General features: G+C 43.0%; 1 protein-coding gene across 1 annotated transcript in view; it reads right to left on the bottom strand.

The window, feature by feature from the left end:
- The window catches only part of kcna4 (potassium voltage-gated channel, shaker-related subfamily, member 4), an 89710-nt gene extending 63834 nt beyond the window's left edge, over positions 1-25876 (bottom strand). The window contains exons 1-2 of the mRNA XM_078173633.1: positions 25383-25876; positions 21178-25059 (exon numbers count right to left, since the gene is read on the bottom strand). Of these exons, the coding sequence (XP_078029759.1) occupies positions 22317-24449 (2133 nt within the window). The 5' untranslated portion in view covers positions 24450-25059; positions 25383-25876 and the 3' untranslated portion in view covers positions 21178-22316. The remainder of the gene's footprint in view (positions 1-21177; positions 25060-25382) is intronic.
- Between the last annotated feature and the right edge of the window lie 400 nt (positions 25877-26276).

Below are 26276 nucleotides of genomic sequence, written 5' to 3'. Positions count from 1 at the left end.
AGACGAGGTCTGTAGAGGTCTGGTCATGGCAGCCATTTTCCAGCACATACAATCGCTGCTCGGGCAGGACAAAAGCCGAGAACGCTTTAATGTTGGAGAGTCAGGCTCAAGTTTACATAACAGTGATCGATACAGGAGGAGACGCCCCCCTGATCCAGGCTCATCTAGGATTTGCGTTTTCCATGTCCACGCCGGCCTAGACTGACCATGGGGTGAAACTTGAGGTCGCCTGACTGTAATAGATGTTGACTGCACACGTGGCACTTACATAACTGGATATTAAATATCAGCATTTAACATTAACGGTTGTCTGACTGTCCAGAACAAGAGGAAAAAATACTCCTGCTGTACATGGCACTGAATAATGCTGTGATTTGATCTGAATCTTGAAGTTGTCTCTAGTTAAAAAGCACCACAAGTGAGTACCGTGCGTCTGTAATGTCTGTTAGATAATGGTGATTTACTGCTCACTGACAGTGCTATCAAACTGTGTAAGATGTAATCACTGAAACATTTTGTCAAGCTGCTCTTATCTGACAGACCAAGAAGAAATGCAATAAAACCAAACAGGTTTTGGAGAAAAAAGATAGAAGCAGTGGAGGGACTGTTACTAATGTTCTCGACTGTGCAGCATGATATAATGGGTGATGAAGAATCAATGTTCTGTTCAGTGCATTGAGATTTCCGTCTTCCTGCAGACACACAGCTTCTGGAAGAAAAGTTAGTAAATTGTAATAAACTGAGAACAAAGATTTCCAGTTAACGTACAGTTTATGTGACACCCATAGGTGAGATAGCTGCGGACCACTGTTGAGACCAAAAAAGTGAGTATTTTTAAAGTCACTTAGAGTGCTTTCAGACCTAGAGTTCACTTACTTTGGTCTGAATCAGGGACTAATTTTGTTCCAAAGTTGTATAATTGTCTAGAGTTGGTTTGTGTTCTGTTAAGCTGCTGTGAGTGAAGCCGACCCCACAGTGAGCCATCTGCACTTCGAAGAACATTTTTCTGGAAAGATCCTCAGTTGAAAATGTGTCTGCCAGCTCGTTTGATTGGTGTGAAAGGTGGTGGAAAATAGTTTGTCTCATGTCCATCGTCTTGCATGAATCGCCCAGTCAAAGAGAGATGATGAGCACTGAATGATTAATTTGCTGACATACAGTAAGCAGCACATGTCAGCATCCCAACAACTCAACTGCTGTACCTTCGAGGGGAATTAACTTAAAGCTGCTCTAGTGGAGCTGTGAAGGACTCCTAAACAAGTTGACAGATAGATCACAGACCTGACATATTACTGAGCCTGACATTATCAGGCTGGTATAGCTGATGTGTTAGCAATCAGTTGCCTATTTACACATCCAGGAGACAAGGAGCAACATGAGCTTCCCATCTGAGTTGTGTATCTGTCCACCTGATGAATTCAGGTCTGATGTTGACTATAGCTGCATGATATGAGGAAGTACACAACAGTGTCTCAGAATATTGTGATAATGCAGCTCGTTCTCATTCCTAGGGTTGTTAAATCTCGATGCTTTGACATGGCAACAAAGGCACCCTATAAGACCCTGACACTCTAAGCCGATGGTCTGCCATACATAACAAACGTAATGTTTTTTACCCAGAACATGATCTTTTATCTTAATTAAGTTAGCCTAAGTTTTGTTCCCTATCAGATGCCAGGGGGCATGACTTAGGCCCAATCCCATTTCTACCCCTTAAATCTTCCACTTGGTATTGAATGCCATTGTTTGTGAGATATCCCTTGATGAGGGAAGTGAGAAATATTAGGGTAGAGATCTTTCCCTATGAAATGAGACACCACTTCATGCAAATCGGCATGGCCGACGTGCAGGCATACGTCACGCCTAGTAGCGACACAAGATACCGGTAGTCATTCAGGTTTGAAAACGGCTCCAGCGCTTGTGTTGCCTGTGCTATGTTTATTCTTCTCCATCTGATGAATCAACGGAGAAGAAATGCTGAAAACAGGAGGCGCCTACGACGTCTTCTAGTTCTGATTGATTTTGTTCGGGTAAGTCGATTTGTTTAAATATTCTGACTAGGGATGGGTCACGATTTTCGAATTTCTAATAGTCGTTTTATTTTTGAAAAATCGTTTTTTTAATGCGACTATTACTATTCGCCGTCTTATTTCCCCCCCTTTATTTGACATGCAGTTCAGCTCCTAACCGCACGAGGGCAGTCTAGGATTGCTACAGCGGTGTGAGATGGGCTACCAGCTAGTTTGATGCTCTTCTACAAACAGGAGAAACATGCAGAGACTACTACTCCGTGAGGAATGTCTGCAGTCATTCGGGCTTTCATAGTCGAGCGCACTTCCGCGTTGTAGTTTCCTGAAAAAATGTCCGTGAAAAATCCCCGCGATGTGGAAAATACATGCCGAGCAGTCACCGGTGTGTGTGCACAGGGCTTGCGGACGTCCACTTTGAGTCTGCGCGGACCTCCGCGGAGTCCGTTCCGCCCGAGTATGTTCGGGCCCTTAAAGATGAATGGATCTCTGTGTGCGTGGCTCCAGGGGCGGGGGGTAATTATTCAAAAAATTGTCGAATAGTTGCCACGATTTTCGAATAGTGTTTTTGCTTGTGTTGCCCATCCCTAATTCTGACGCTGTGTTCAACCGAGTTGCTGATGAGTTTACGCTAGTCCAACCATCTGTTGTTTGTATAGCCTACATTCCATCGTACAGTAACAAATTGTTTTCCAGAACTTGCTGAATTTGCTGACTTCGCAAGGTGTTCTGGGAGATTTCATCTTTCACTTCGTTGAAAGTGTGGGTTGGGGCTCCCTTAGAATCTACGGCAGGTTCTAAGTGTTGGAAACCACTTCCACTACCTCAGTTCAGTTTTGGGACACCACTAGCCTAAACGCGAACGCGCACAACCAAGTGCAAGTGGGTATTTCTAGGGGAAGTGTGGTATTTGATGACCTGGGAATACTTGCAGTAAAAAAACATGAAAGTGTACTCAGTTCTGTCTTTTGCTGCTTTCAGTTTACTGATAAAATACAAGTTGCATGTTGTATTAAAAAATGAAAGGAAATTATTTCTAACATTCTTTTATTGATGAAACTGACTTGTACACAAAAGGTGCCAATAAAAAAAAGAATAATAGTCACATTTTAAAGTGCCATTTTCTACCTTGAACTAACTCAAAAAAATCCCTGAGTGCAGTATCGTAGTCTTTTGCAGTGTGTTTATGGCCCAGGTTGATATCACAATGACGCTAACAAAACCATATATTGTGCAGCGTTAATTTTACTATCCTTAGCTCTGTTTTAGTTTCCACTAACTCCAGAGAAATAACTGAGCCTTTGATTTGAACTTTCTCTGCCTGCTGTTTGTTGCAGGACAGGTTGTGTACAGTGGGTTTATAAAGTCGAGTCAGTTTTATTTATATGGCGCCAATTCACAACAGAAGTTAATGCAAGACGCGTATAGAGCAGGTCAAGATCACACACTATAATTTACAGAGACCCAACATTCCCCCCATGAGTGAGCAAGGCGATGGAAGCAAGAAAAAAATTTCCCTTTAACGGGAAGAAACCTTGAGCAGCACCGGGCTCTGGGTGGGCGGCCATCTGCCTCGCCTCTATTAGAGCTTGTTTGCTGTAAATGGGATTGATGAGAGCAGTAAGATGGAACCATATAGTCAATTTTCAGTCTGTGCATCCAAAAAAAAATCAGCTGAAAGAGGCTGTAAAGCTCTGTAGAGATGCAGAGTTGGTTTTAATTCTCTCCCATTTGAATCAATACAAATAGCTTTTATTAGTAAAGCTTTACTTTTGGTAGTATTCCTTATCATTACATGGAAAAATCTAAAAGTGGACGGACCAGTAGGCTCCTCCACAATGCTGCTTTGAAACATTTCAGTCTGGTGTTCAGGAAAAACTATATAACATGAAGTTAGTTACAATGTAGGATGTTGTCTAAGTTCAGGCTGCATGAGACGTACGTACGCTGTAGCCTAATATAGCAGGCCTACATTATTAATGTAATTTGACTCATCATTAGTCAGGGCCTCTCTAAAGCCTGTTATTTGGGTTACATTATTCAGCAGCGTACGCTCAAAGACCTGATGTGTTGATTGAAAAACGCTCTGCAGTTGTTACAAACCTACAAGTTCTCTCCTGTTTTAAAATGTGACAGAGAGACTGAAGCATACATGTATTTTGCACAACAATTAGCAGCAGCACAAGTGTTACATCACATCCAGCCTGATGTAATATCATGCAGACAATGACAGCACATTAATGTGACGCACCGCCGGACCCCGCCATCCCAATGTCATAGGCTTTGGTTCGTCCTACACGAGTCCTTGGTGCACAGGAAAAGGAGCATTTGTCTGTTGTCTAATCTAATCATGAGCATCCCGAGGTATTTTTAGACAAATTGTTTAACTGCACATGGTCGGCATTTAACTGCAGGACTGATCCAACGACAGATTATGAAAACAAACTGTAAAATCAGATAAATCAATAATGGGTTGAGCCTTTTGACAAAGACGTCGTCCTGACTGTTAAGGTTTTAAAAAAAATCAAGAATATATTCAAACAACCTTCACAAAAAGAATGTCCTAAATAATTGTAAGCCATTTTTCACAAAGTAATTTCAGCTTTGACTCCAATGGCCCTCAGGTAACATGACGTAAAAAGAAACAAGATATTACCACATCTTTTAGCATACAGACAGTATCATGCCTTAACCCACGACTTCCGCTCCAAAAAGTGCTTTTCAGTGCTACAACCATGGATGTATAAAGAGAACTGGATGCACTGTTGGAGGTGGGGGCCCGTTCACTCCTATGAAACTTGTGCAATTCCACAAAATTTCAACTTCTCACTTATAAAATTACCGTAATCTTCTGCATAAATGGGCCCACAGAGCAAGTGCACCTGAGATTTTGACGGCCCAGCCACCAGCTTCCAGTTTAGCCCGGTTTAGCTAACTTGAATGGGATAAAATTATCTATTCGTGCAGCTCTTCTAGACTTTCGAAATGTTATTGGACTGTTGGATCATATCCCGATAGAAATGAGTCCTTTCACAGGGGTTGTGGCACAAAAATGTATTCAATGTAAGGCTGCCCCCAACTAAGAATTTTCCTTGTTGACCAATAGTCGTCAATTCGGCTCATTAGTCAACTAGCCTCCCGCATGTTTACATTGTATATTTAATTATTAAATGATATATTTTGGTGGTTTGAGTTGAAGGTGTGAGAAAGAATAGTATCAGTAACATTGTTAACACTGTGCTACATTACAGAGAAATGCAAAACCGTACTAATGAACCTTCATTAATATAGGCCTATATTTTATCTACAAGTGCACGTCACACACTGAGCGAGCCGCCTGTTAATGACGCTGTGGGCTAATGGGCATGTAGCTACTTCCATGTTTCAGATGATACGTCATGTTTGTAGTCGACCAATGAAGATGAGTTTACATATCACCTTAGGTTCGTCCTTCACCTTCTCAAAATGATCCCACACTTTGGATTTCCTGCCCAACATGTTATTAACTAGCCTATGGAATAACCGCAGGTACCAGCCCTGGAAATTAACCTGACTCCTGTCTGACTGCTGAGCGTGGCCACTTCCTGTGTCTGTCCTTTCAAATTAAAGTCCCACATGGTCCAGCCATATAGATTTTGATTTAAGGCGCAGCTCCCATGTTTGTTTGTTCGTTTATTTTTCCTTTGACTAAGCGACCAATGAAATCTTGGCGACTAATGACCTTTCTGGTCGACTAATGTTTGGTCTGCTGTTGGGGGAAAGCCCTGATTCACTGATTTACAGACATCAGAGCATGTGGACAACTTAAAGGGAAACTATTTTTCAACCTGGATCCTATTTTATCATGTTTTTGTGCCTAAGTGACTCATGGGAAAAACAATTTATGATATTGGTCCATTATTGAGAGAAAGTGCTGTAATCCCTGTGGGCAATTGTGCACCCTCAATACACTTCAATTATACGTTCTTGTTTTTGTCACTGACATGCTCATATTGTCATTATAACTGTAGAGACTTTTAACAAAAGGTCTAAACAAGCCACTGAGGAGCACACCAATGTCCAGTGTGCTTTATCTCTCTGGATGTGGCGATCCATTTATTCTCAGTACAGTGCTTCCCATTCCACACACCTGATTCTCATTACCTGGAGCTCACCTATATCCGCTTCACACATGAATGCTCCACCCTGTGTTCAGTTCAATAACTGCATGTGTATATTTACATTTACTTTGTTTAGTTAAGGACAGAATAAATGAATAAAACTATATTTTTGCTCCAACAATAAGTGTCTGACAACATTACGGAAAACACCCTACAGAGAAATTAAATGTTTCTTGAATAAAGAGAAGTCCTGTTCTGAAATGTCGTGAGAGATGACTTGTTGGAGGAAAAACAATGGTGGAAATGTTAGTTAAAGTTGGAGAGAGGAGTGCTGGGATGAATTTGTTGTGCTGGAGTGCAGAAAGTGTAAAACTGTCAGTACCGTAGCTGCATTTTTAGTAGATTTTAACAATGTAGAAAAGTCTGAGATTTCAGAACAAGATTTCTCCTTGAGCGGGACTTACACACAATAACAAACAGACTGCATCAGCGAAAGGTAAGGAAAACATTTTATTTGTTTTCCTTAATGTTGTCTTTAAATAACAATCTGAGTCTGTCAGTGACAAAAACAAGCACTTTTAGTGGACGTGAATTGAAGGTGCACAGATGCCCACAGCGATTACAATGCAGCCTGTTTCCCTGCTGCTGCTGCAGAGGTCTCTCTTAATACTGGACCAGTTTTTAAAAATGTCTCCATGAGTCACTTAGACACAAAAATATGGGAATTAAAGTCCAGGTTGAAAAATACCAGTGTTTCCTTCTGATTATGTCTCAGCATCGGGCAAACTTTCCTAACATTAATGCTGACTAATGCCATCCTTAAAGATTATCTGCTTTCCTCTGCACTCTGTTTCACCTGCAGTGACCAGTATCAGAGTCAGGGAAGCTGCACTGTTAATTTTATTGCTCTGTCATTTTCCGTAATCCTTTTTTCAAAGCATCATTCTTTAAGACTGGGTTTAATTTGAATAAACACCTCCTCAGCATGAGACTGCAATCCGAAAGCTCAGGGACTTCAAACGTACACAAATCAGCTTCATGTATATATTCCCGAGCAGCTGCAGATCAGCGATAGGCTTTCTAAATGGTATTCATGAAGCTTGTATCTGCAAAAGCCAAATAAAAAAAAGAAATGTGTGCTAATTTGTGCAAGCTGATGCAGACACTGACACTCTACAGGCACAACGTAACCTGGAGGAAACCCACACTCAGAGCATGCAAACTCAGCCCATATGTCTCATATACCTGACGCTCAGAGAGCTAAATGTTTACATTTTACAGCAGATGACTCCTGAAGCGTGAGTTCACACTAAGATGATTTTGCCGACACATACTGATGTGTGTGTGTGTGTGTGCTTTTTGATTCCCACAGCGCGATCAGCATCTGCGGCCTCCCCTCAAAAGTTTACAGGACCAGCAGGGAGCCGGTCCTCTACTCACCAGCTCATCTTCACAGGGAGCGGCAGAGAAAACTTTTTTATGGTTGAGCAGCTGCTTCATTTAATCAAATCTCAAGCTTGTTCATAAAAAGCTGCCGCACTGTGGGGTTTTAGGTAGCACTCTGGAAAATGAGGGGGAAAAAAGCCTAAACTTGATATGACAAATCTTTGAAATGCTTACCTTTCCCAATGCCATAACAAATCTGTAATCCTCTGTTGCCCCAGATTGTCTGTGTGTGACAGCAAACTTAATCAACATTTTGACCACACATACCTCCGTGTACACTGCAGGTAAACAGACGGAGCGGTATACCTCGTTATATTGTAAATATTGATCTGTGTTTTATTCTATATTTGCCACATTTTTGGAACCTATAGAACCAAATCAGCACTTTTCTTTTAAACATGCAACAACTGCTGTTTTTCTAATAACTGTAAGGTAATAGCGTCAGCATACAAAGCAGCTGATATTTCTGTGGGTGGAGAAACCTAACACGGAGGCATATGTGTAATTAGCAATACAATCTACACGTCTAAGAATGAAGTAACATAATAAAGCCTGGGACGCTGTCAGACAGAGGGGATACAGTGGAGGGTACAAAGAATCAGGTTGCTTTCCTTCAATAGAGAGACATTATGTAACTGCTACATGGAAACCGCAAGATGGTTTAAACTTACACCGGGGCTGTAATCCCAAGTGTGCTTTATTAACGGCTTTCATTAGACTTGGCTGTGAATGTCTTGTTTACGTGGAAAATGTGAGGTGACAAACAGTCTTTGTCAACCACATGATGGCCCGGAGCAATTAAAGGGAAACTTTGCTATTTTCAACCCAGACCCTTTCCCCGTGTTTTTGTGTCTAGGTGACTAACTGAGGCAACGATTTTCGAAATTGGTCCAGTATTGAGCGAGAGCAAGCTGCAACATAATTTTCTGGGCAACAGCGTGCTGTTAAATAATGTTTTGCCACTGACAGGCTCAGGTTGTTATTCTAAGTGTTTGACATAGAAATAAACCAGCTTTCTTTGGTATTTTTCTACCTGGACCCTATTTTACTATGTTTTTGACCTGAGTGACTCATGGGAGCAATGATTTTTCAGCACTGCAGCTAGCAGCAGCGAAACAGGCTGCAATGTAACCACTTGGGTCAAATTACAGGCTTAAGCTGGATTTATAGTTGTGCGGCAGACCCTACGCCGTAGCCTACGAACGTCACCTACGCTGTTGTGAGCTTTTATACTTGTGCAGTGGTGTGTCTGCATCACTCTGCCGTTACACCTCCAAAACACTAGTCGGCGGTGGGGTTTCTGTGAAGTGCTGTAAAGTGTAATTGATTCAAAACACGCATTAAACACACATTAAACATGGCTTAATAGAGACAATGTCAAACACAAGTACACAAATCGGCTTCACCATAACTCGCAGCATTCACAGACAAACACTTGTCTTTATCTGGACACATTTTCCCCACAAATACAAAATGCTAATGTTTTTAGCACAAGCCTATGGCATTTTACATTGTATAAATTAGCCTAGCCGCTATCAGACTTTTCCTCTACTCAACTGAAGCCAGGGACAACAGCGACATTTAACAAAGGTAACATAACAAAATTCAGCTCCATTACAACTCACAAGGTTCACTGACAAAACAACTGTCTTATAATAAACATGTTTTCCAAACAAATACAACATGCTAACATTATTAGCACAAGCCTGTGGCATTTTACATTGTATAAATTAGCCTAGCCGCTATCGGACTTTTCCTCTACTCATATGAAGCCAGGGACAACAGCAACATTTAACAAAGGTAACGTAACAAAATTCAGCTCCATTACAACTCACAAGGTTCACTGACAAAACAACTGTCTTATAATAAACATGTTTTCCAAACAAATACAACATGCTAACATTATTAGCACAAGCCTGTGGCATTTTACATTGTATAAATTAGCCTAGCCGCTATCAGACTTTTCCTCTACTCATATGAAGCCAGGGACAACAGCAACATTTAACAAAGGTAACGTTTCAAAATTTGTCTCCATTACAGCTCACAAGGTTCACCGACAAAACAACTGTCTTATAATAAAGGTGTTTTCCATACAAATACAACATGCTAACATTATTAGCACAAGCGTGTTACATTGTATAAATTAGTCTAGCCGCTATCAGACTTTTCCTCTGCTCATATGAAGCCAGGATAAATCACACACAAGACTTAAAATGCTATTTTTGTGATGGCTTAATTGTCTTCGCAATTTACTGTTTCTTATCTGTGAATTGAACGTAAATAGAAGCCTCATTTCCACCGAGGGAAATGATTTCAACTTACAAAAATAGACAGGAGGTCTGCATTGCTGCAACTTGTTGTTACATTTCTGGGGAGGCACATGTCAGGCTACGGCATAGGCTCTACGTCAACGCAAAAACATCATACTATTTACTAACAGTTAAAGGGTCTAGGTTAGTTAGCTGGACATGCTAACAATTGCAGCCTTATTTAGAGTATATAAACACACTATTTAATGCATTCCTAACAGTTTTCCCTGATGTGTTTTTTGGTTTTAGAGAGGCCATAGACTCAGTTATGTAAAGTCTTTAAAACCAAAGCTTGACAGGCCTGCAGTGCCCACTTACTACGCAGTGATTGGATAATCTTTGGTCAGGGGAGGGTCATGCTGGTCATTCTTTCTCACCTGGTTAAAAGCTTATCTTCTTCTTACTCCTCACTGCCTCAGGCTCTTTCTCTCAGCTGCCTTTCACCTTAGGTTTGGACTGGAGCTCCGCAATAATCAGAGTCAAACTTCCTTCTTGAGTTGAAATTGATAAATTAATCCCGTCCTCTTTGAACCATTGGCTAATAATTTTACAAAAAGGTGGCTCGAGCCGCCTGTTTTAAAAAGGGACGACAATTATTGTAAATAGCCTACTAACAGGGTGAGAGCAGCTGGGATCATGAATTGTGTGTGCTGGTCAGCACAACTAGCTGACAGCCTTTTATCAGGCCTGATTAATGTATTGGCAGGACAGAGGAATGGAGAGACGTTCCAGCCTCATGAAATTCCAGTCTGGATTTTTTTTTTTTTTTTTTGTTTTTTGTTTTGGTTTTGTTTTCTTTTCATGTTGCTCTGTAACTTCCAAGGAGGAGATTTTATCAGAGAGGCATGACTGCTCATCTAGATTATTTACAATAATTACTTAAAAATGGTACATGAGTCTTTTCTCAACAAACAAGCATTAATATGTTTTTCCAGTCTATGTAATTTTGCTTGATTAATGATTTTTCCACAAAATCATTACAGTTATTAAACAAAAAAAAACCTGCTTGATGAGTCAAATTACTGTGAGAGCAAGAAGAACTTCGCTGCTCAAATTCTTAACATTTAACCTTTTTTTGTAAGCAGCAATGTGCTGACACAATGTTTAAATCTCCTACACACCATTTGTAATTTAACTTATTTTGGCTGATTAGATCTGACTGTGAGTGGACAAGAACACATTGTCTGCCTTCTATCTCTCCTGTTAGAGAGGTACACTTTACACCTTGATGATACTGTTAAGTACTGAGGGAATGCACATGATATGACTGTACACAGACGGCACACAACAGCCAGCACTGATATAGCGTCATTGTGCATTCACTTGGAAAAAAACATATAAAACGCAGCAAAGATGGTAAAGTTGTAGTTTGTTCGGCCACTTAAGCCCCGTTTCCGCCGAGCAGTACAGTCTAGTTCAGTTCGCTTTTTTTCCGTTTCCACTGTGAAAAGTTGTGGATGGTACCAGTGGACCTGTTCTATACCGTCCCCATGTTTGGTCCCCCCTCTGTTGGGGTACCTAGCACACAGATCTGGTACTAAAAGGTGGAGCTGTGAACACTGCAGTCTGATTGGTCAGTAGAGGACGGTCACTCTGCTCAGGGCTGAGTTGTGGCTGGTTTTGAGGCTCATGTAACCACTGTTCATACTGTGGAGAGTTTTATTAGTAAACTGTAACTATAAAGTGAAAGGATGTTTCGCTGCCTCTCACAGCAGCTGGAGTCTGAGAAATATATAAAAAACTTAACTTATTAACTTGTAATGTTACTCGATGCATGATTTAATGACGTGAATCCATCAACACACCTTAAATGTCACTGTGACAACTTTGACCACTACTTCAGTTTTTATATGACACAAACTTTTAGTAATGAGTGAAACTTAAAGCATTTATATTAATTAATTTCAGCCAGGACTGCAAATATTCTAATCCTTACTTGGAGAAAAAAAAAACCGTCGCAGAGCATCGTTCCTGTGGGCTATGGCAACACTAAACCCCCGAGCTTGCCTGAGAAGGACTAAATGCACAAAGCCGCTATTTTTAAATATCCCATGGAGAGAGACTCTCACTGCAGCCTGTTCTGTTTGGTTCTGAAAATGTCAGCGTGCAGCCTCGTTCTGTGAACAAAAGACAGGATGCAGATTTCCATCTGTGTCACCAGTAATGAGGAAATACAGTGAGTGCTGGATGGAGCAGCGAGTGACAACAACCCCGCCCACATTTAACTGTTTGTGGTGGAAACGCTAGGGTCTAGGTACCATGTCTGAAGGGTTACTGTTGGTTTACTGCATTCGCGATCTTTGCTGGTTAGTGCCCTTGCACAGCTTGACAAGCTGTTGTGGTCCCCCATACTTCCTTTGCCAAAATGCACACGCTCCTTGTCTACATCATCACTGTTTACGAACTATAGAAGTGTCTGTTGGCCAGATAAATGAAGGTGCGCACACGAGCGTGCACACCAGCACACAACCATGGGAGTGACACATTATACATCCCTGTCAATAGTTTCACATTATTCCAGTGATCGACAGGTCATTGTGGTTATGTGGCTTCACTTTGCAGTCACTCCTCATTTTTGATTTTTAAAACTGATCTCAGACAATTTCTTGCGACAGAGAACAGTATTATGCAAATGAGTTATAACACAGTGTGTGTAAGCAGTGCAAATATATGTTATTGTAATCTTTGTTTTTATTTACCTTTTCCTTTTTATAATCTTTAGTATTTCTTTTTGGGAACTTGTATTTTGTTTTCTTGTTTCTTCCTTCATCTGTTTGTTTTGTAATTGTTCTTTTCTGCCTTTGGATATTTTTAAAAATATTTGTTTGTTTGGAAATTGGTGGCAAGCATATGCAGCTGTCTTTAATTTCAGTGTTAGGTGGGTTCCTTTTACAAGCCCTCAGGGTTTTTCATCCCACCTTTGCATTTTCTGAAGTTTCTTTTGTTTTAATTTATTATATGCACAAATAATAAACTAAAGTACCAATGCAGAAACAAAGGCAGAAAAGAAGAGCTCGCAAACTTGGAAACAATGCAGGTTTCAAATGTTAAGAAAAAGAAGCACAAGAAAATTAATCTAATAGTGATAACTGTAAAACTATTTTAGTTAGCGTACAGTACACTGCATTTAAGAGTTCAGAATTCACACTGAGGCATCTGCCCACGATGCACTATTATTACAGTAATAACCTGCCATTAAATTTAACCGTCAGTTCTCACCTCTGTAAATAGAGTAACACTTTCACCACATCCACACATCTACGACCAGTGTCATGAACATTATAAAAACTTATGTGTGGTTTAAATGGCTGTGCTGTCTCGTTGTCAACAAGTTGCTTTCAGTTTTGAGCGTGTTAAGAAAAAGAGGACATCTCAAAACCTTAAATTTCAGACAGGATGAGGGGAACAGTGAAGTAAAATGATTTATCTCATGGCTTATACATTCAGTCGCAAGTTTAATAAATAAACTCAGATAAAGCAAATGCAATAATTTCTAAAACATCGTGGGGCACAGAGAAGCAGTCAGAGCTACAAGCTACAGTGAGGCTAAAAACAGAGTTCATATGACGTTTTCCAAAACAGCTTTTTATGTCGGGGCTTCAGGACACTTGGATCACTACGGATGAGCATGTTGCAGATATTTTGTGGATTCAATTTTGTGTTCTTGGACGTTAGTCTGGGGCGGCGTCTGCCATTAGGTGTGCTAGCCGCTCCCCCCGCCGATCTCCGCAAGGGATGTGAGGACTGTAAAACTTCACCAGAGCCTTCCTCGGCATATGGGTGAGTAGATAATGGCTGAATTTTCATTTTTGGGTGCACTATCCCTTTAATGTGTTTGTTTGTGTTTATTCTAGCTCTGTGAAAAGCTGGCAGTCCATCCAGTGTGTTCCCTGCCTCTATGCCTCTATGGACTGATTCCAGCCGCCTGTGACCCTGAACAGGTATAAGCAGATGTAGAAGATGGATGGATGTCTTGGCTGCAGGTAGAAGTCATTTTCTGAACAGCTCAATGAGCCATTTGTCAGCAGGGTCAGCTGTGACTTTGACCTCTGGTTGTCAGCACAAATTTTGCTTCTGTTATGCAGAGCAGGTTGTTTCAATATAGAGGAGCCGACTGTCACATAAAATGTGGGGTGCGGGCTGTGAGGTGCCTAATCCAATAAAACATTTGTAAATGTAGATGCCAGTGTGATCACTGCACTGGAAACCCTGAATACTGGTCTGTTCTGTTTAATCTACACAGCCTGAGAGGATCTGATAAAGTCGGAGACATTTTAGCTCTGGCACTGTTCTGCCTATTAGTCGTCAAACCTTTTTGCCAGCTTCATGACCGTTACAGCAATGTGACAGAGTGTTGATTATTGTTTTTTATACTTTAGTAATTGATGTTTTCATCTTCATTTACTGATATCATGATGTATCACGAGCTATCACAGTGGACACTGCAGAGAGGCTGCACTCTATGGTTGACACAGCCACGTCTTTATGAGTCCGTGCCTGCAACAGCCGTGGCTGCAGGCATTATGATTTCGGGTTGTCTGTCCATTTTGTGAGTGCAGTATCTCAAGAAGACCTTGAGGGAATTTCTTCAAATTAGGCACAAACGTCCACTTGGACTCAAGGATGAACTGATTAGAATTTGGTGGTCAAAGGTCAAAGGTCAAGGTCGCTCTACATCACAAATCATGTTTTTAGCCAGAAGTTACTAATTCATACGCTAATTGTGACAAAGTTTCACACAAATGTCTGATAGCATATCCTCCTGAGACCCAAACTATTGTTTTGTATACATTTTTAATTTCTCCTCCAGGACCTGATAAGTATAAAAATCTAAACATTGTCAGCGATAATAAAGTCAAAATATCCTCAAACTAGTACTTCCTAGCTTGTTACTGTTGCTAAAATTGGTCTAATTTGTTGCCGTATCAAGCTACAAACACTATGAATCATAAATAAACACGTTTCAATAATAAAATGTGATCAGGTTTTGGACCTTGTCCACTTTTGTCTCAGGATCAGCTGCAGACCGACTTAGCAGAGATGGCTGCCATCTTGTTTTTATATGTATTAGTGTATTGTGGTCTCACTACCACTAGATGGCACGTGTCCACAAACAAAAACAATAGGTCTTAGTTAAGTAGAATGAAGCATAAGGTCAAGTAAACCCAAAATGTGGTCTCAGGAGGATATAATAATTAAGTGATGACATTTTATATCCAAAAGGTCAAAGGTCAACTTCACTGTGACATCATTAGAGTGTTTTCTGGCCATTATTCAACGTCATAACTCTAAATAACAGAAAGGGATACTGAACTGGTGACACTAATTTTGGGTCTCCACCTTGAAACTGTGCTGATTGTATAGATCTTGTGTGCTGCCGTGTTGAAGACGTGTGCAGCATTCACGTTTGTGTGGCTTCTTTGCAGCAAAATCCATGTTTGAAGCATTGTTTACTCATACAAGTCTGGACAGATATGGATGTAAACTGCAGCTCGTTTGCAGAGGCATACAACCATGAGGCAGTAATTCTTCACAATAGTTTAAGGTAAATTTGTTCCTGTTGTACTGGTAGAACTCGACATTCTTCAGAAACACATTCCCCCAAATACATTTTTCCCAGGATCTAATAAACCAGCTGCCATTTCTCACCTAGAATACGACCCTCTGCCAGGTCTGCTGTATCTCAGTTAGTTCATGTTATTAACTGAAATATTAAAGATACTCTTAATGCCCCTCATGTCTATACCCTGCACTGCCATTTGATCCCAACTCTCTCAAAGAAGAGGCAATATATTTCAACAGACTTCCTGGTTAAATAATAAATAAACAAATAAAAGTAATAATCGGTTTGACAGTGGCTCTGTCTTTAAGACACAGCCTTTAGGGTCCTTACATGTTTAGTTTTTAATTGTACTTTAAACTTGAATATTCATTCATTCATTCATCTTCTAACCGCTTCATCCTCTTGAGGGTCGCGGGGGGGCTGGAGCCTATCCCAGCTGACATTGGGCGAGAGGCAGGGTACACCCTGGACAGCTCGCCAGACTATTGCAGGGCTGACACATAGAGACAGACAACCATTCACGCTCACATTCACACCTACGGACAATTTAGAGTCACCAATTAACCTAGTCCCCAGTCTGCATGTCTTTGGACTGTGGGAGGAAGCCGGAGCGCCCGGAGAGAACCCACGCTGACACGGGGAGAACATGCAAACTCCGCACAGAAGGGCTCCCACGCCCGGGATCGAACCGGCAACCCTCTTGCTGTGAGGCGAGAGTGCTAACCACCACACCATGCCGCCCCTAAACTTGAATATTATCAAACAAATTTCTTATTAATTTAAGAACATCAAAGTAGAAAACCCGGGCAGATTCCCACTTTGCCTGACTGGTAATCCAGCTTTGGATCTGCTCAGTCGCCAGAAGAAAATGCTGGAGTTGTATATTTCTGCAAAACACAAATACATATGTTTCATACATATTAGCGTTTCTAAAGTGATGTAGCACGTGAGCCAACTTTGTCATCCAGAGGTAGAGGGATGGTGGATGTTTTGTCACCTGGGCCAGATGCAGACCACTTTTGAAGACCAACAAATCCAGGTGTTTTTTAGCAGCCTGTCACTGTGTTTCCAGCTGTGAATGTGCGATCAAAAGCAGGTATTTTAAGCCAAATTATAATCTTTTCCTGACCATAATCAAATATTCTCTGTGCCTAAATCTAACCACATGTTAACCTGTCTGCATTTTGCAGTTACATATAACGCCAACATTTATTCTGCTGATTGGATTGACCTCTGATCCCTCAGCCCAGTTCAGACCTACGATTCACAATGAGACGAGTTGAAACTTGCAACTACCCTGCCAAATCACACCAATGCAACAAGACAAGACGGTGTACCATCTCCACAGCAGTGACTCTCTGTACTTCCGTTATAATTTCTTTGCGGTATATTTTTGTAGCTGGATATATTTTGTAGCTTCTTAAAATATGAATGGGGATAGTGATAGTTAGATACTGGCTGCACTTGCATTTGTAGTTGTGATGAAACAATGAACACAAAGAAAACGAGAGATTACACTAGATTAGATTTCATTCTACAAGAAAACTTCAATCACTGTTGTTCACTGTTTGTACTGTGTGGTAGAATGGAGCACTGTAAATTTATCAATGAGATGTCCGTCCACAACAACTGCACTGTTTCTTTCATTATCAGTAAATCTGTCAGTTCAAGTTAAATTAATAACCGTCTAAACTAAAATCTCCAAACGGTTCATTTTGGCTGAGCAACAGGACAAAGCACCCAGAAGTCTTCATGTTACGATGGTATAAAGCAGCAAATTGTCACACTGCAGAAGCTACAACAGCAAACGTTTGGTGTCTTTGTGACTCAGACTCTTCACTTCCTTTGCAAAACTGGCGATAAACTTTCTGTTGATCAACTCGACTCATTTGTTCTGTTATTACATAACCTGTTCTGACATTATGTCCCACGCGCTCACTTTCTTTCCACCTCTCCTCTGTGTCCTTTGACAGTCATGGAATACCTTTTGAGAAATAACCATAAATAACTCTCACTTTGTCACATGGCCCGACCATATGGTCTAAATCTGCACTACAAAGGCTCGCCGTGCACGTGACAATGGGACTCTACGAAGAGTCAGAACCATTCAGCTCAATCCTGTGGCTCAGGATGATACAGGCGGTTTTCACAGTCAGCTCAGCAGCTACAGGCCTAAGAATATGCCTGACCCACACACTTTGCTTGAAAAATGTTTTGGATTGCGCCTCTTGCCATAAGCCACATTATGTAAGTGCTAAGTGTGAGGTATCAAGAGGAGCTGGCACCATACCAGGATGGTGTGTGTGTGGCGTGTATATGTGTGTGTGTGGTTGTGGGTGCAGGTGTTGAAAATATCTTGTATGAATAGTTCCTCTGAGGATATAAACACACAGTGCAATAAATTAGCTGATGCAGTGATTATGTGATGAGGAATGTTGAGGAGCTCTGATAGAGGCAGTGACAGAGGGCAGGAATGTAAGTGTCTGTTGATTGTGACAAAACTGGAATATTTCTAAGCACAGTATTTTGTTTCTTGATGTTTTTATTAATACTCACAACACTGCGAAGTACTGCAAAGTTACATTTTGGCTTTTTAATTTTTTCTGGGAGCAACAATATTCGTAACTTTTTTCCAAACATATGAGTTTTTACAGAAAACTCTCATGACCCCAAAAGTTCAGAAACTTTCTGTGGATTATAAACAAATGCTGACAAATCAACCTGGTCTCACTCCCAACTTGTCAACTACCAATGTTTGGTCAGTGGCCCTTGGAATCAGATACGAACATGCCCTTTAGCGGCGGTATGAGACACACTGGGCACAGCATTTTTTGGTGCCCCGAGCAACTGCTGTAGTATCAAGAGCAGGAGAGTTTGCACAGTGGACTGGAGGGGAGGTGGATGGGTCAGACAAGGTCCAACACATTCTCACTCCAATCTCGTCACATATTGACATTTTGGTCGTGGACTTTCAATGTCCACATACAACGTGCAAGGTGCCCTGGGTGCGTTGGTTGTTGACGTTGTGGGACATTGTGTCAACTTCTCTTCTTTCAAGATAAACTTTTGTTTTCACAGGAAATTTAACCTTAACATACAGTTTCTGTCAAAATAAAATAAATCAGTACAACACCGCGAATTAACGATTTTTTTTTTTCCTTCAACAACAAACACGTGATTGGGTTTAGGAAAAAAAGAACAGGGTTTGACTTTAGAATCTCACGGGATGCGAACACCGTTTTCCCAGGTGAAAGTCTGTGTTTGTTGGACCCATCCACCAGACTCCCCACCCGCCCCATTCGGATTTTCGCCGCCTTAACTTTTGTCCTTGTCCCGCCGCGTTTTCCCCTGATGCCAGTTAAACTGTAATGGTAAACGGCTGCGTATCATGTCGATGTTCAAGGACACCTTTTTTCATTGGTTTCTGACGCCTTAAGCCACTGCCCAAACGCCAGATTTTGATGACTTCGGAGTGAGACCGCGCTCCAAGGTCAGACAAACTCCTGATTTTCACCCTGGAAGCCGCTGTTTGTTTCCTGAGTAAAATATAGAAGTAACGCACACCATGAATTATAACGAGGGCGCTGATCACTGTCAGTAGACTTGACTATAGAAAACAAGTGTTTCACTCTCCGGCTCCACATGTATTTCTTTTATTTTGATGTTTCAGCCTTTGGGCCTTTTTCAAAATCATGATCAACACTTGATCTTGAAGAGGCTGAAATGCATATGGAGCCAGAGTGTGCCATACTTATTTTTGGCATTCATGTTTCCTGTGTAAAAACAAGTCAGTCATCTTATTTTAATGACAATGTAGTGTGCTAGCATGTGTAGCATGCTATGCTAGTGTTGCATGTGACGATAACAAACTTATTTGAGCCAAACCATGATGTTGTTTTCTGAACTTGATCACATACTTTTGCTGACTCAACTTGAGGAAGTAAACCAGTATTCAGTATTCAGTATTATAATTGTACAAAATTAGTTTCAGTTGTTATTACCTGACACACTTAGGCCTCCATAGTCAATATGTGGCACGTTTGATACTCAGTTTCTGTACCCCTACATTCACCTTTGAAGGCACCCCACCTATAAAGTGGTGTGTCCCACCTTGCCTCCCCCCTTCTGCTGTTGTGCTCCATGTGAGAGGTAAGAGATATTGGTCTTGTAGTAATTTCTGTGTTTTAGTGCTGTTAAGCTGTTTTTAAGTTCATTCTTCAGCCTAAGCTTATTGTATTACACTTATTCTTGTGTCACTTAACTTGTGCAGGGGCTCGAGTTATATGGTCATAATTGACGAAGATTTTGTTTTACCGCTTGCTGTCAGAGTTGTCAGGAATAAATGGAGATCGCCTCTAAAGATATCCACGGTCTGGGCCTGTTTGCGCTAACGTAGTGTGTTTATTTTGAAAGAGAATGTATGTAAACATTAAATTTCCTGTGAAAACTGAAATGTGTCTTGAAGGGAGACAATGCATGTAACAGGCAGAACTTGACACGGCGTCCCAGAACATCAACAACCAACGCACCCAGGGTACCTTGCGCTTTGCATGTGGACGTGGATAGTCCATGACCACATGTCAATATGTGACGAGGTCGGAGTGAGAATGTGTTGGTTTATTCAATAAAAAACTCAATTACTTATCTTGAAACAACATCTCTTTCCTCACTAAAAAATCCAGAATCAATAAAGACGCAAACATATTACATTTCAGAAGTTTAACTGCTGGACACAATTAGTCTCTTACTCCCCTTTAAAGTCCACTCTCAGGCCTCCATTTTCCACAGATCACACTTGTGTAAGTTTCATATTTCAAATGACTTGTCCTGTTGCTGCTCAGATTTACTGTGTGGTGAGACACAGAGAAACTTGAATATGGAAACAGCCTTTAGTGTAAAATTCTGCAGGGTGAGGCTAAAACATCCAGTTGAAGTTGCAAAATTGACCGAGATGGGGTCTTTAAAATTTGTATGGACGTTTAATATCTGAAGAATGACATGTAAAGATTCAGGCAACAAAAAAATAACTTTGAAATCATAAAAATGATGGTGCTAGGAGGATAACTGCAGTGAAACAATACACTCTGGCTCCATATCATGTCACACCTGCTGTGGAAGGTGGTGATATTATCAATAAGACAACTGGAGAGCAGAAACAAAACAAGGAAACTGTTGATATGAGTGCAATGAAGACAGTCCAGAAAACAGAAGTAAACTCTGCAGCACTTTCAGAGATATATAAAATTGACTACTGCATCTTTTCAGACACTAATAAGGAGCCACATTATCCATCATGGTAAACCTCCCTTTGTCCTCAGCAGGCTGACCTGATGTCACATTAAATAAATAATTACAGTTATTATGAATGAGAAGGTGTTTGTAATGTTGTCGGATAGTATCCCTGAGTGTAGCACAAAGGTTGTGCAGGAGAAACATTACCGACCACATGGTGACTGGAATGTGCGCCATATTCGGCCAGCGTCCAGTATTTTACGCACGCGTCGTCATGCGTCATTTCTTTGGTCTCGGGGTCAACCAAGTGTTGAAAATGAATATTAAAATGAGGCATGATTAAATGTGCTGTGTGTCGCGAGGGTTGCATTTGTTGTGTTTGTCATCCCTCGGATATTTCTCCACATTTGTCAGGATCATTATTGGCTCCTCTCCCGTGACACCGGGAGTTGTTTTCATCACGACTGGATACAAATCACTGTCACACACAGGCTACATACCTTGGAAGACATCCACATCCCGGAGATCCTCTGAGCTCGGAGATAATCATAGTCCTCTTGAGAAAAAAAAGAAATTTTGTGCACGAAGTCCAGCGGACAGGAGAGGAAGTTGCTCGCAAGCTCCCCTCCGAGGAGTTTTCCACAACAGAGTCGTTTTTGCTATAGCTTTCCATCTGCGTCCGTGTAAAGGGATATTGTCATTTTGAGGTGGTTTAAATGAAACTGGGGAGACTGTTGTCGCCAAGGCTCCAAGCCTGTCCATACAAAACCTGGCGGGGCAAGTCATTTCTCCAGCCATTTTTTTTTAACTCAGATGTTTCCTGTGCTTAGCTCTCATAGTGGGTCAACAACACAAGGCTTTTGTGTGGAAAAGCATATTTGTGTAGATGTCATAGAAATAATTCTAGCCCTGGTTTATTTGATGACTGCTAAATGCTGTGTCTTATCAATGAGCTCTTTGTTCATATTAAGTGTTGGAACAGTAACAAAAGTCTTTTATCTGTCTCAGGCTTTTCCTTTATTGGACTCCAATTTTTATTTTTTTTACTGGCAGCGCATGAAAGAGGTTATTAATATCATTAGGTTGCTCTCTTTGAGGAAGTTCCTCAAACATTCTTCAGCTAAGTGGCCAGAGGATGACTTAATTATTGCCATTTGCATGGCCTACAGTTTCTGTCTCTGAAATAAAAATCAGCCGAACCCAGCGCAAATTCTACATTAGTGCAAACAAATTTTTTTTTTAACTTTATTGCATAACAGCAAAACCATCGTCCCCACCCCCTCTCTGTTATTGACAGATGAAACTCATAAAGTGCGAATGCATAGCCTGTCATGTAGACTTTAAATTTGATGTCAGATTTGGAAGCCCGCACAGGTTAGACGAATTCATTAATAAACTCATTGATGATATTTTTACTTCTCTAAAAGTTGTGGGAGATACTAGTCTGAGATGGAGCAAATGAAACATTTCAACCTGCCAATTGGTGGCCTGTGAGTGTGTGTGTTTGTGCGTGTGTGTGGGGCTCTGTGGCGTGCGTAAAACTTGTGTCATGGGGACCACCTGCTCTTAGGCATACAGTGTCTTTATAGGGTGTATTCTTCTTTAGGGAAAAAAGAAAAAAGGGAAACTCTACTTGTAATCACACGTCAGTCTGAATGGATTTGGAGTTAGTACTGTTTTTCCTGCCTATGTCTGTGCCGTTTCCTTTACTGGGGCTCTTGTCCAGCCCGCAAAGCGACTCCGTCACCCCCTCCTCCATCTCCATATACTCCGCTTTGTCACCCAGAGAGGAGCCCGACGGCGAGCCTTTGAATTTCCTTAAAAAGTCTGGGAAATACGGGCACCCCGGGGGCATGCTCTCCACCACCGGCGTCTGGTCCTCGTTGTCGGTCTCCCTGTGGTAAAAGTAGTTGAAGTTGGACACTATGACCGGCACCGGGAGCGCGATGGTTAACACGCCCGCGATGGCGCACAGGGAGCCCACTATCTTCCCCCCCACGGTGATGGGCTTCATGTCACCGTAGCCCACCGTCGTCATGGTCACCACGGCCCACCAAAACGCGTCGGGGATGCTCGTGAACTGCGACGTGGGCTCGTCCGCCTCGGCGAAGTACACCGCGCTGGAGAACAGGATGACACCGATGACCAGGAAGAATATGAGGAGGGCCAGCTCCCTCATGCTGGCGCGCAGGGTATGACCCAGGATCTGCAGCCCCTTGGAGTGCCTGGACAGCTTGAAGATGCGAAACACCCTGACAAGGCGGATTATTCTCAGGATGGCAAAGCTCATCGCCTGCTGCCCGTTGCCTTGGTGCTGCGCCAGGTCCGTGCCGAGAGTTATGAAATAAGGCAAAATGGATACAATGTCTATTGAGTTCATAATGTTTTTAAAGAAAGCCGGTTTGCTCGGACTCGCAAAGAAGCGGACTATAATCTCAAAGGAGAACCAGATGATGCAAACCGTCTCCACGATGAAAAACGGGTCGTTGAAAGGAGTAAATCCGTGGTCAGGTTGAGTGGAGTTGTGTCGTGGCTGTAGATACTCTTTTTCATCCCTGAACTCTGGCAGCGTCTCCAGGCAGAAAATGACAATAGAAATTACTATAACAAGGACGGACACGACCGCGATGCCCCGGGCAGGGCTCGAGCTCTCCGGATACTCAAAAAGCAGCCAAATTTGGCGCTTGAACTCGTCCTCCGGGAGAGGCTTCTCCTCCTCTTTGACAAAACCCTCATCTTCCCGAAACTTGAGGATCGCCTCTTCCCCGAGTTCATAAAACTTCACCTCCTCGGAGAAGATGTCAAACGGGACGTTGACGGGTCTTTTCAACCGCCCCCCTGACTGGTAATAGTAAAGAATGGCGTCAAAGCTCGGTCGGTTCCGATCGAAGAAGTATTCGTTCCTCAGCGGGTCGAAGTACCTGATTCGCTTGTCGGGGTCTCCCAGGAGAGTGTCCGGGAACTGAGTGAGAGTCTTGAGCTGAGTTTCAAACTTGAGTCCCGACACGTTGATGACAACTCTCTCACAGCAGCCGCACTCGCTGTAAACATTTTCGTATCCGGACTGAGGGCGCCTGTCAGTGAGCGACACGGTCTCCTCCTCATCATCCATGTTACACAGAAAACTCGACCTCTTGCTTCCCCGGTCCCCCTCCTCCTCCTCCTCCTCTTCCTCCGCTCCCTCGGCCTCTTCCTCCTCTATCATGATGTCCTCCTCGGATCCGAGCAGCGCCAGCTCCGAGTGGCGCAGGTCCCCGCCGAGAGTCGTCCGGTTGCGTCTCCACCGTCCGACGCCGCGCTGCTTTTTCCGCTCTCTGACAACTCTCTGCTGCTGCTGCTGCTGCTGCTGCTCGGGCTCCTGCTGGTGCTGTGGCGGCTGCGAGGAGGAGGTGGAGGAGGAGGAGGGGCGCGAGGCGGTACCGCCGCTGCTGATGTTGGCGTTCGCTGAGGAGGCGGCGCGAGACTGATGCTGGCGGTTGTTAAGGAGATGAGCGCTCGAGGAGAAGGTGGAGGTGGAGCCCCCCACGCCGCCGCCGCAGCCGCCGCCACCACTGCCGCTGCCGCTGCCACCACCGCCGCTACCGCTGCCGCCTCCTCCTCCTCCTCCCTCCGCACCGGACCCACCTTCGGCAGCGGCCGCGGCAGCCGCCGCTCTCGAATGGGCAGCCTGGCGCTCCCTCTCGCGCTCCCTCTCCCGTGCGCGAGCTTGGGCATATCCGTACGGCAGGTGACTATTGCACCCGCCGTCCGCACCCACCATGGCAAACTCCATTTTAAGTCAATGAGAGGTTCGGTCCGTGAGCGCTACAGTAACCGCCTCAGGGCGACGTGGATGCAGGCCAGAGGATAAAAGTTGCAGCTCGGCGCGCGCACACAGAGAAAATGAGGCATCAACCAATCAGTTGTGAATATGAGAATGTCAGAGCAACAAACGCACCTCAATTAAGTCCATGCTGAGAGCAGTCCATGTGGCTACTTACATGATAGGAGATATTGATCAGCCTGTCTTCCCGCTCAGGCACAGGCCTCCAAATATTTTATGACATCATTACCATAACCAAAAAATGTGAGGGCCGGTGGCATAGCCTGTTACGCAGGCGCTCTGTGTCAAACTTGCAGCGCCCTTTATTTGTTCAGCATTATAAATCACCAAGTCAACAAGCTACAACTGAAACAGTCTCTCCTCGGTGTCTCCGGTGCCCATCAGGTGGTTAAATCCTCCACGACCGCGGCTTCTTGCGCCCAAATGCGTCTTTTGATCCCCCGTGGTCACTCCTGGTTGCCATTTTATGTGATGAGAGGAAAAAAACTGGATCTTTTGCTGTTATATTTCGGAGCTCCGGTGAATGTGAAGGACTTCACCCCGCTGACGCTCTCTGGAGCTGCGAGGAAAACACAAGAGAAGAGACAACAGCAGTTGGTTTAGGCAGAAAAAAATATTCATATTGATGTCCGTTGTTTTGGCGACTGCATAGTCCAGGATAATACGCATCTTTTGCGATATAAGGGCGGTAAAACTTCACAGGCATATTATTATTATTGTTGTTGTTATTATCAGGCCTACTATTATTATTATTATGTAGTGAAGGTGGAGGTAGACTCACGGAAACGAATGCAGGAAGACATTTATGTTCACAACAGACATTACGCATGAAATTTCCTGCCCATTAAAACAGCCTCGCTTCATTCTGACATTCATACTTACATGTGAAAAGGGGCCAAACGAGATCGCCTCAGCCCCCCTACAAATAAATCTGCTGGAGGATGAGGGGGAGGTAGGCTAGGTGAGGATGCAGCTCTTCGCTTCTGCCCAAATTTCGGTATTGATTTAGGGGGGTAATATCACAAATCCCTCGTCGTATCCAACCAGCGAGCATATCATCCACTATATACATCCGTGCTCTGACGCACTCCGAGGAGGACACTTTTTGGCTGCGTCTCGACGTCTTGTCTCAATTCAACAGGATCTATCGCCACTTCAGCCCCCGTTTCTGCTGCATCGCTCCTGCTATACTGGCAGCAATTATCACTGAAGAGAAAAAAGAAAAAGAGAAGCAGGTGTGCGAGCGGCGAGTTGGCATCAATGACAGCTCCGCACGGTCACGGCGAGAAGACGCGATGGTGGGTAAAAGTTTACCTTCACGCAGGCGAGGGGAAATGGCCCCATGGTTGAGTCTGAGCATCACACATCTGTCTGTCTGCCGCTGTAGCCCTACCTATACTCCGGTATCCCTCCCATTGTGTGTGTGTGTGTGTGTGTGTGTGTGTGTGTGTGTGCGCGTGTGTGTGTGTGATGATGGAGAGCCTCGGTGAGAAAGTCGTTCATGTACCGCAGCGCGTGCAGGCGGTGCTCGGTCCTCCCCCAGTGGATGCAGCCGGTCACTGCGCACTGTGCTGCAGTCTCACACCCGAGCCTCCTCTGCCCTTCATCACGACTGCTGGGTGGCAACCGGTGTCCTTACCCCCGAAAAAGTAACGCATTATTCTCCATGCATTCCTCAAGTAACGTAGATACATATGACTCGCTGAGGCTGGAGCTTTAAACGCAGCTGCACTTGCAGTTTTCAGTTGAATCCGCCCTCCAGCCCACCCTCCTGTT

The sequence above is a fragment of the Epinephelus lanceolatus genome, chromosome 2 (genome assembly GCF_041903045.1).
Source record: "Epinephelus lanceolatus isolate andai-2023 chromosome 2, ASM4190304v1, whole genome shotgun sequence".
NCBI classification, from domain to species: Eukaryota; Metazoa; Chordata; class Actinopteri; order Perciformes; family Serranidae; genus Epinephelus; species Epinephelus lanceolatus.
This window is presented reverse-complemented; position numbering and strand designations above follow the sequence as displayed.